At 34.2% G+C, this 12,334-nt stretch overlaps 1 protein-coding gene across 1 annotated transcript in view; it reads right to left on the bottom strand.

Annotated features, from left to right (window-relative positions):
- The window catches only part of LOC126976365 (cell adhesion molecule Dscam2-like), a 101,048-nt gene that overhangs the window by 35,341 nt on the left and 53,373 nt on the right, over positions 1-12,334 (bottom strand). Inside the window, exons 16-18 of the mRNA XM_050824663.1 lie at positions 11,883-12,035; positions 10,759-10,849; positions 6,330-6,412 (exon numbers count right to left, since the gene is read on the bottom strand). Coding sequence (XP_050680620.1) covers positions 6,330-6,412; positions 10,759-10,849; positions 11,883-12,035 — 327 coding nt within the window. The remainder of the gene's footprint in view (positions 1-6,329; positions 6,413-10,758; positions 10,850-11,882; positions 12,036-12,334) is intronic.

Here is a 12,334-nt window from a genome sequence, read left to right as displayed (position 1 = left end):
AAAAATAAAACGTAAAAGCTTAATATCAAGTATGGCCCCCCTCTTGCTATAATGACAGCTTCTATTCGTCCGGGCATGCTGTAAATGCAATTCTTATTTGTTTCTTGTGGAATACGCTCTCACTGCCCAGCAATTACATTCCTTAGCTCCCTGATGTTTTGCGGAGCGGGCTGCATCGAACTTACTCTTTGTTTAAGAACATGCCGAATGTGCTCTATGGAATTGAAGTCGGGACTTCGAGCTGGCCAATCCAAACGATGAATCCCTCTTGAATATAAGCTTCCACATCGCCAGAACGGTGATTAACTGTTCATGACCAAATTTTCTCCAAGAACCGTTATTCCGGGCTGTACATAATAAATTAGGACTTCAGATATGTACCGGTGTGCATTCAAAGTGCCATTCTCTTTGACGACTAACTTCGTACGGTCCAATACATTAATCGCTGCCCAAAACATAACTGAGCCTCCACCATAAGGGGATATTACTTCAAAACAAACTTCAGCGATACGTTCCCCTTGCCGCAGTACTCGCCAACGTCAGCCCTCGTCATATACTGATATTCTGGCTAGATCCGAGAATAATACTCTACCCCAGCTCACGAGCGAAGCTCAGTCTAGCAACTCTGCGCTGGCAGAGTAATGGAGGGCCACGGGCAGGACGCTGACTGCATATATTGGCAGCTAGAAGCCTCCTCCTGATAGTCCATGTCCATGCAAGACAGGTTCTCAAACCTCTAACTTCCTCTAGAGTATTTTTGAGATAAGAAGATTTGCGTTTTCTCAATGCCAGGTTCACCAGGAAGCGGTCATCTCGAGATTGTGTGCATTGTTTTCTTCCTGACCCAGGCCGTCTTCTGACGGAACCTTCATTAATGAAGGTAAATAATAAAGTAATAAGAAGGTAAAAGGTATATATATATATATATATATATATATATATATATATTTCAGAGACCGCTAAATAATGTTATCAATATTCAAATTCAAATATTTTTATTCAAAATAGGATGTAACATCACTGATTGAAAGTCAAAAACTACCACCCATTCCAAAATGAATGCCTTTGATACTTCAGCAAGTTTGAATTTTATTTTTTTAATACTTATGTATTTTTGATAATTGGTTGATGTATTCGTTTAGTAGTTAAATATTAGAATTTTAGATGGCAATTCTGTCGCATAACGTCGTGTGCAGTAAACGCAGTTTTTTTTAAATCCAAGATGGCCGCCGCGAAAAATTATGATTTCAACAATATGGGTATCGTATCCGAGGTTATCGAGGGTGCAGAGAACAATTAGATAGGTCTTTCTAAATCAAATTTTGAGATTTTTTAATTAGGTTGGTAACAAAATGTGTTTTGTACATATTGTGAGTGAAAAGTCGAAACGTAAATAAAAGATATAAATATAGAAAATATTTAGGGAATGAAGAATTAATTTAGCATGTGGGATATTGTTAGACAGGCCTTTTATAAGATAATTTAAGTTTATGAATGAATTCTAATTTTGACGATGTAAATGACACCCATGAAGAAAATTTTGTAGATTTCATAGGCGCCATCATGGATTTCGATTTAGGCCCGCTATTCGTTATTGTTGACCCTAAAATCCATGAAAATGACACCCATGAAGAGAAGTTGGTAAGTTTCATAGGCTGTTATGTAAAAGGCATTAATTATTTTCACAAAATTGATTCCTTTAGAATTCTTTTTGATATCATTTCTAATAACTACTAGATACTACTACCGCTTCGGAAACAAATGGCGCTCTGAGAGAGAAGAAGCGGTGCAAGAAACTCTCCCAGCATTCTTTTTTGCGCTCCTTTCAATAAAAATATAGAATATTGTACAGTCATTTGTATCGCTATAAAATAATCACAATCTAGTCCCAGGCTGTCCGATCATTTAGATATTCAGCAGTGGAGTAATAGGATTTATGACAGAGCCATTTTTTTATAAAACATTTAAATTTATTTATTTATATGTGTAAAGAACATCATTGGGTTTTATAGCTGATTTATTGATGTCTTATGGATATATTTTATTTTGTTTAAAAGGTCAAAGTTATGACTTATCTAGTATTTATTCAAACCTATTGTTATTTTACTTATAAGAAAAAAAAACCCCATATAAAAAAAAAGCCCGCTGTTTTTTTGTTTCATCGAAAAAATATGTTTACAAAGTAATATTGTAAACTTATTATTTAATAGCCGGAGGGTGGAAACTCCATTCCCAACCTGTGGTATCAGTAAAAAAGTCATTTATGCTCGTTCTGCGCCACCCGATAGTAACCTTCACCACACAAACGTTTTTTAACAATTTTTTTGAATAACGTAATACTTTTGTTTTGAACATTTTCTGGGATCTTGTTGTAAAAGCATATACATCGCCCCACAAAAGTCTTACTAACTCGACTTAGCCGAGCAGAAGGCATTATAAGTTTATGTCTGTTCCTGGTGTTAATTTTATGGTTATGACAGTTTCTAGCAAATTCACTTATGTGCCTATGAACATACATTACATTATCAAGAATATATTGGGAAGATGTTCAGTCAAGATGTTAATTTCTTTGAATTTTGCTCTCAATGATTCTTTAGGACCTAGGTTAAATAGCGCGAATAGCCCTCTTCTGCAGCACAAATATTGTATTAATATCGACAGGGTTGCCCCATAACAATATACCATAGGACATAATACTATGAAAATAACTAAAGTATACTAGTCGCGCCGTATCTATGTCAGTTAAGGACGCGTTTACGAATCCGACAAAAATAAGATATTTTTCGGTAGAGTTTGCGAGGAAATTAAACTAAGTCTAACAAAACTAAAAATTGCCACAAATAGATTACTTCTTTATCTCCAATTAGCGGGAAATGTTTGCTTTGAAATTTTGATATTTTATGTCGTAAAAACGATTATCCGTTACCTCTTCACACAAAATTGACGAAATGGGGCTTCATTCAGGATCAGTTTTCTGCTACCACTTACACAATTTTGGCTCTTAAAAATTATGTAAGGAAAGCAGATATAATATTTTCAAAATCACGGGAAATGAATTAATGAATATCTAATAAATAATCTCAGAAAAAAATAAAAATGAATAGTCTAAAATTCATATATATTTCTGATAAGCATGAGCTTTAAAGTGTGGTATTAAGGGTTATTTTATTTTGTCACTCCGTACGCATTGCACAGAAAGATCTATCGAAATAACCTCAGTCCGCGCTCGGCCGCCGTCGTGGGTAGACCCTGTGTCGGTTGTAAGCCGCAGCTCGTACTCGGAAAGATCGCTGTACGAACATGAATATTTTTTATTAGCTATACAATACTGTCATTGATACTTTACATATTTTGTACGCAGTCAGATTTTCAATAAATTATGTTTCTGTATTTTTTTGAAGAATTAGTGATTTATAAGTTCATCTCTAAATATAAGGTCTAATCGAAATCCAAGATGGCGCTTATAAAATTAGCAACTTTTCTTCATGGGTGTCATTTTCATGGTTTTCGGGGTCAACAATAACGAATATCGAGTCTAAATCGAAATCCAAGATGGCGCCTATGAAATTTATCAACTTCTCTTCATGGGTGTCATTTTCATGGTTTTCGGGGTCAATAATAACGAATATCGGGTCAAAATCGAAATCCAAGATGGCGCCGATGAAATTTACTAACATCTCTTCATGGGTGTCATTTTCATGGTTTTCGGGGTCAACAATAACGAATATCGGGTCAAAATCGAAATCCAAGATGGCGCCGATGAAATTTACCAACTTCTCTTCATGGGTGTCATTTTCATGGATTTTAGGGTCAACAATAACGAATAGCGGGCCTAAATCGAAATCCATGATGGCGCCTATGAAATCTACAAAATTTTCTTCATGGGTGTCATTTACATCGTCAAAATTAGAATTCATTCATAAACTTAAATTATCTTATAAAAGGCCTGTCTAACAATATCCCACATGCTAAATTAATTCTTCATTCCCTAAATATTTTCTATATTTATATCTTTTATTTACGTTTCGACTTTTCACTCACAATATGTACAAAACACATTTTGTTACCAACCTAATTAAAAAATCTCAAAATTTGATTTTGAAAGACCTATCTAATTGTTCTCTGCACCCTCGATAACCTCGGATACGATACCCATATTGTTGAAATCATAATTTTTCGCGGCGGCCATCTTGGATTTAAAAAAAACTGCGTTTACTGCACACGACGTTATGCGACAGAATTGCCATCTAAAATTCTAATATTTAACTACTAAACGAATACATCAACCAATTATCAAAAATACATAGGTATTAAAAAAATAAAATTCAAACTTGCTGAAGTATCAAATTCATTTGATTCCCGCAATTAACTTTAAGTGTGTGTATGTGTTTGAGCGGTGTCAGTGTAGTAGTGCGATTCGATGCCTCTCTGTTTTGAGAACGCGTCCTTAATTGTCTAAGCTTTTTAACCGCGTATGCTGCAGAACTAAGTCTGTTCGCCAATCCTTCAATATGGGGCCCCATTGTAATTCGGAATCTAGGGTTATGCCAAGAAATATAGCAGATTCCACCGTTTCTATCACCTCTCCGTTTAACAAAACACTTGCATCTACATTTTTGACATTTGGTACGGTAAATTTAATGTATTTAGGTTTCTTACTATTTAACAATAGGTATTAGCTAAACCAGTATACGATGTCAGATAGAATATCGTTCACTTCGTCATGCATAGATTGATTTCTTTTGTCGCAAACAATACTACCTTATGATTTTTATCTATAAGAAATAATAATATAATATAAGAAATAGGAAAATCCGTCACTAATTATCTAAAAATTAACTGCAATTTTTTGTATAAGTCCGACGATGTCTTAAATTTAAATTTGAAATAAACTTCTTTATGCATCACATCACTTCGTAAATGTGCCAGGAATATTCTCAAATTATTAAAACCTCTTTTGGTATTGTGTTTTTTTTGCAAATGGGTTGTTTATTCGAAAATGTATGCCTCCGAACTGAGAAAAATTGGGGTTATTTCGTTACAACTTAATTTCTAATTTAAAAAGCATGAGGATCGTCTAGTAAATAAACGTATTTCAACTATCTGACAAATAGTTTCGAACATCAATCTCATGCAAAAAATATATAGGGTCAAAATTGTTACGGCGGCGGTTCAAAGCCGCCGCGTGTTAATAGAATATATAATAAGAAAAAAAAAGAAAGAAAATTATTTTATTTGATCACACAGTTTACAAAGAATAAAATAAAATACAATAGTAAAAAAAAAACAGTATGAGTTAATACGTATTAGGTACGTATAACTATTTTATAAAATAAATTTTGCGGATAATTACTATATTAATTACTTATACTGAATATTGTAGATAATGATTGGTTCACGTGTAATGGAATACGGCGAGAGAAACCAAACGAACGAAAGAGAAAAAGTGTGCGTGTGTAACATAGACTAATAATATATTAGCGAATAGAAAACCTGACAACCCGGAAATGTGAAACCGATTTTAATAGTGATAACCGTCACTTCTGGGATTATTTATACAAATTAAATTTGGAACAAAAATTTATGAACAATGCGGGACGGGAACTCGCGCCTCTCTCGGGTTCTGTCCGAGCACTCTTAGCAACTGAGGCAACCGTTCAGACGGGTTTAAGTCCGTTCATAAGTTTTGGTTACAATTTTAAATTTTATAGTGGTATAATATTCGAAGTTTTAGTTAATCGGTTACAGTAACATTGAACGGAGATACAGCAAGTAGAAAAGGAAAGCGAATTCTTCTTTCTGTTCTATTCTCTTGCAACTTTATTTGTCTATACGCTGGTGTATGTCTTTGATGATGTTCACCGAAGGGAGTAAAAGAGGGGTGATATCTCTTTCGTGCTTTCGTTCGCCGTTGGTTTCCGCATATTTTTTTCTTGTTTTTTATGAAAATAAGAGACGAAACGAGCAGAACGTTCAGCTGGTGGTAATTGATAAGCCCTACCCATTACAATGCAGTGCCGCTTAGGATTCTTGAAAAATCCTCGTCACCTTGAGACATAAGATGTTAAGTCACATTTGCCTAGTAATTTCACTAGCTACGGCGCCCTTCAGATCGAAACACAGTAATGTTCACACATTACTGCTTCACGGCAGAAATAGGCGCAATTGTGGTACCCATAAAATAGCCGGCTTCCAGTGCAAAGGAACCTCCCACTTTTATACAATACAAATAATGGTAGAAGACATAATAAAAAATATTTTGTATATAATAACTATGTAGTTTTATTCATGTTATAAGTAGTTACTACTATAAAATATATGAAACATACCTCCTTCTCTCGTATCTTCAAATATTGGTATCGAATACGGTCCTGTATCAGCACCGTTGAACGCAGCAACGGAGACTGCATATCTGGATAAATCAAAAATAATGTAAAAAGTTTCTGGCAATATCCGCAAAATAGTCGACCGAAACATTGGGAAGGCCACGGAATTGGATACACATAACCTTGTTTAGTTAAAATCCCAAAAGACTCAAGTTTGTGCATTATAACCCTGATTTAATAAAATATTGACTTACTTTTACACAAATTATCTTGCCCCAAGTTAGGCGTTACCTGTACTATAAGTGGAAGATAGGTTTAATACAAAATACTAATAATTATAAATATAATGTATTAAGAAATTATACGTCTAGATAGAACCACTTGCTGCTAGACAACCGGCGAAAAATTGCTCAAAATAGAGGTTGACTGTCAACCTCAATTTTTTTCGTTGTTTTCACAGCTGAAACACTCTATCTAGAAGTACAAAGAAACACAAATAATATAATAAAATCGCACCATACTCTTCAACAACAATCCCATAGTGCCTCGCCTTGTACAGGAATTACTAGTACTCACATTTCCGACCGAAATTTCTCGGTCACATTGAAGGCAATCATAAATTTGTTTCCAAGAAACTGAGAGCTACTTATCACAACTAATGCTGAGTACTAACTGTGCGAACTAAATAACTTTGGGCCCTAACAGGTCAAATTGGCTTAGCGAATTTATATCAGCACTTATACATAATCAATTCTAGAGAGTTCCGCATCAAATATTCATTGAGCCGAATACATTTGCATGGAACGTTTGAAGCCTTTCAAAGGTCGCTCAGTGAACAGAGAAAATATTAAAGAGAGCTCGAGAGACTGATTTTATTGGTGTTTGTTAAACATTTTAATATTGTTATTGTCAAGAATATTGTTTGACTATATATTATTTATATGAATATAGGACATTTTATCAAAATAATAAGTGGTTAAGTGGAATAAAGCGAGACTTATTTTTTTCCAATTATAGTGGATTAAAAATCGTTAATTATTTGAAAATGTTTTATTGAAACAAGTGAAATCTTGCAACTTAATTCAAACCTAACTGATTTGGCTGACATTGACGTACAATAAACAACTAGACTTACACAGTTGTGTTTCGACCGCGCTTTGAATATGAATGCCACGCAATGACAAAGTGTTTAGTGAAAACCTATCCAAATAACAGCATATACAAACTTAAAAAAGATCGTTTGTCGTATTTCGGGTAAGTGCCCCTTTAAAATAAAAAAATTGTGTTACTAACTTGACATTTTTATCATTTTGCTAAATAATTACATTTCAACTGTTCTTGGCTCATGTTCGCGTCCGATCTTCTAATGAGGGTATACAATGGACTTTGAACATTACTGCCTCAATATAAGGTGTAATTTTGAATGAATGTTTTAATGTTATCTGCATAAGTTAGTGTATACGTATATACAACACCGCTTGGACTTTTTTTGTCGACCATTTTAATAGGCGATTGGGAGTCTAATTGTTTATTGCAGTTCAATAATTGACCATTTTACTGTGTTATTAGTGACTCTATTCTATATAATATATGAATGACTCCTATAAATGGCGGAATAGTTATTTTTATACACCGTGTTGATATGGGTCTCGAATAAAAGGGTTAAAAGAATGCGAAAAATCTTGATGGAAAAATGTTATAAATAGTTTATTTTACAAGAAAAAGCGAGGCTTTATATTTAAATAGCATATATTTTCGTACTTCTACCTAAATTACAATACAATTTGTTATTTTTAATTGATTTCGCTTACTTCTGTGATTAAATGTAGAAATTTAATTATACTAAAATAATTGGACCATAAATTCAGGATATGATGCCACTGTGGCATACTGTAGTAAGTCTTATAAAATTTGTATTTGATACAGTTTTTAGAATTTTACGCTTCAAATGAGTAAAAGGCATTTATTTTTCCTAAAATTGATTCCTTTAGAATTCTTTTCGATATCATTTTTAATATACTAGATACTACTACCGCTTCGGAAGCAAATGGCGCTCTGAGAGACGAGAAGCGGCGCAAGAAACTCTCCCAGCATTCTTTTTTTGCGCTCTTTTTAATGAAATATATAATGTTGTGCTGTCATTGCTATTGATATAAAATAATCATAATCTAGTCCCAGGCTGTCGGATCACTTAGATATGCAGCTGTGGAGTAGTAGGATTTACGACAAAGCAACATTTTAATTTATGTATAGAGTATGCCTGATTAGTGGCTGGGACTTTATTATAAAAGTGTATAAATTTACCCTTAAAGCTATTATGTATCTTATTAAGCCCACTAGAATTAGTTACAAGCAATCCCTTATTATACGTTTTATATTAGCTCTACCTGTATGTTTGTAACCGACTTCTTTGGGCGCGATTTTGACCCACTTTAAACGGCTAGATTTCGTTCAAACTTTGTAGATTTATCGAGGACCGATGACATTACACTAATTTGATAAAATTATTCAATTTTTCAATTTGCAAAATATGATTTTTGTTAATTTATATAATTTTCATCTATAGTCGATAAGGCAGGAATTGATGTTAAAGTACTTAATAATAGTTTTAAAAATACGCTTTTATAGAAAATTTTACTAAAAAATGAAAAATAAATAATATTTAAAAAAAACTAAAAAGCACGCTTTATATAAAATTCAACTAAAAAATAGGAAATAAATTTAAATTGAAAAAAAGTGTAAAAAAATATATTTTATTGTAAAAAAAGCGTGGGGTGCTTTTTAAGATATTATTAAAATAATAATTCTTCTACACCCCACCCTTTTTTTTACAATAAAATATATATTTTTTAAACTATTTTCAATTTCAATTTATTTTCTATTTTTTAGTTGAATTTTATATAAAGCGTGCTTTTTAGTTTTTTTTAACTATTATTTTTCTAGTATTAAATTAATGAAAATCACTATTAAGAGCAAAAAGGTGACGATTTTTGTGAACGTATATTAAATTTTCATAAATGTACTGACAATGACCAGTCATAATATTTATTTCTTTAAATTTTTCTTTGAGAGACTACCAAGCTACTACTAAATAAATATTTACTAAAGAATAATCCATTACTAAATAATCACAAAAAGATAGTTTACCAAATTTAAAAGGGTCTCGAATAAGTTTTTTTTTTTTTGCTTCTCCTGAACATTTTTCAAAATGGTGCATACTAGGTTTTGGCCTTGGACTGCAGACAGCTCGAGAAACATACTAAGATTTATGGATCCGGACGGTTGGCGTAAGGCTGGGGACCGAGCCAACGGTCCTTAGGAATGGAGCAGAGCCAGGTTAGCACAAAATCGCCATAGTTTTAATTTAGAATTAGAAGCATATTTGATTTATTACAAACTGAATACAATTTTCTTTACAAAAATAACAAAAATATGTCATGTTAAATAGTATTGGTAAACAGTCAATAATTTTTCATTAAAGTGTACTTGGTGATTTTTGTCGCAATGTCTATTAAAGATAGCAATGTAAATAAAAAATTGTTTTTCTTCTTATATTCTGTAGACATATAACTGGACGTAATTCCAGAAAAACGTTCCAAACCACAATCCATGGACGAGTAAAAAAAGAAGGACTCCGCACCGTGACATTAGCAAGTGAAGCACCGTTATGGTAGTGTGTGTGCGGTTACGGGGGATACTAGTGACACAATTTTTTCTCCCTTAAATATTCATATATGGCCACTAATACTTATATAGTATCGTTTTTACACTTTTTCACAACGGACGACGGCATTTTTAAAATATTGTATTGAGACGCAAACTGATCTATCACAGACGATGACAATTCTGGCCGCCTATCGGCCTGTAGTAGTGTAAGTGTGTGCGTGGGGCTATGTATTGACACGTTAATCGGCTTGTTTTGGTGCTACACTGGTATGTAAGGTGACACGGATACCTTATTTTTTTACTAGTCCGTGCCACAATCATGCTGAAATTGAGTTAAGAACAAAAACCTGGTCACGTGATTCATATTAACGGACTGACAAAAAATGGCAGCCCTATTGTCACTCTTTATATGACATCATGACTTAGCAGCCCATTCCACATATATGGAATACACTAATATTGATTAAACTTTAAACAAGAATCCCTTAAAATCTGATGGATGTAGCTTGGAAGGTTTTTCAGGAACACAGTCCAGTTATTTTATGTATAATAATATTATATATTATATTATAATATTATTTGTAAAATTAAAAGCTTTATATAAACTGTTATGAAATGGTTACAATTATGCGCTATTTTGGCGATTTCTCGGGATAGCGACATTAATGAATAAAATACTGCATCATGCATTGATTTTAGTATACAAATTTAAATTGTTAACTAATAAAGCTTGGTTAACAGGTTAAATGTAAATCATATAGCTTACCTGACTCCTTTCAGAAGGCTGGTAATTATTGTGTCTTGCTTTGAAAACACTGAAGTCGTTTTCATAATTTTGTCATTCACATCTTCAGAACCTGTTTAACGACAATACATGGTTCACTAAGGGTAAGATATAAGCTATATCTACGAGGGTTCAATTGATCACGAGGTGAATTGGAAGGCCTCAATACACTGAATAGGGGACTTATAATTTCTCGCAAGTGCTTTGTAATAGTTACGGTACGCCAACGAGGAAAATAACGAAAAAATATTATAATTTTAGAAAATAAATTGCAAATTCCACCATCATATGTACCATGTATGGCGTTCCTTCACAGTGCACTCTTCAAGGAACTCTTCCAGGTACAACCAAGCTGTGGAATGCGCTGAAATCCTTGTGCGGTGTTTCCGGGACGGTACGACTTTGGTAAGATCGCCAACGGTCCTGTGAATTCACTGGTGTTGCAAGAGAATGTGGTGGCAACATCTGGTGACCCGTACGCTCATTTGTTCTCCTCTTCCATGCATAAAATAGCAATTTATTAACTTAGCGGCTCTGTGAACGGCTGGGTCACTTGGCGTTGCGTAGAGACGTCGCTTCATTGTGTGTCTTCTACCGCATTTATCACGTGGAGTGTTACGAAGAGCTGTTTAACCTGATTCCTGCCGCCGAATTCCACCTTCGCATGACACGCCACAAGTTAGGATATCATTCCCACTATCTGGATGTGTGGCGGTCCACCACAGTGCGGTTTTCAAGGAGTTTTCTTCCACGTACTACAAAGCTGTGGAATGAGCTTCCTTGTGCGGTGTTTCCGGGACGATACGATATGGGTACCTTCAAAAAATAAGGGGAAAACCTTCCTTAAAGGTCGGCAAAGCTCCTGTGATTCCTCTGGTGTTGCAAGAGAATGGGCGGCGGTGATCACTTAACACCAGGTGTCCCGTACGCTCGTTTGTCCTCCTATTCCATAAAAAAGAACTGAGCACTTAAAACTATATGAAGAGAACGTATAGAATTATATTAATTGTAACTGGTCTGTTTCTATCGAAGTAATCAAAAGCCAAATAAATAACACAATCGAAGTGAATTTGAAATAGAAAGTAGGAAAACAGATATAAACAAACCTTTAACACTCGTCAACTGGGGTACAGCTCGAATCTTGTATCCTAATATCATGCCGTTGTGTGAATCCGAAGGTGGTGGTAGCCATCTTACCCGAAGTTCCCCTGGCGATTCCGTCTGCTCTACTTGGACGCCCAGTGGAGGGGACACTGGGGCTACATTAAAAAATCGTTAATATAATACAAATAATAATAATTAACACGCGCGACTTAATTGTGGACTAGAATGCGAAAAGATTTATTATCATAAGCACAGAGTAGCCGGCATCCTGTGCAGAGGATAGATATCCACTCTACGTGGCTAATTCACCTGATTATTTCAACAATTAAGTTATAGCAAAAATATTAACTTCAAGAAGAAGGATCTAATCCGTTTACATAACTTTCTAGTAACTTTCCGAATGCGAAAATGAAATTTCCAAGATATATTGTGAGACAAATCCCAAAGCGAATTC

The sequence above is a fragment of the Leptidea sinapis genome, chromosome 40 (genome assembly GCF_905404315.1).
Source record: "Leptidea sinapis chromosome 40, ilLepSina1.1, whole genome shotgun sequence".
In the NCBI taxonomy this organism is placed as follows: domain Eukaryota; kingdom Metazoa; phylum Arthropoda; class Insecta; order Lepidoptera; family Pieridae; genus Leptidea; species Leptidea sinapis.
Note: the sequence above shows the minus strand (reverse complement) of the source record. Positions and strands in the feature narration are given on the sequence as shown.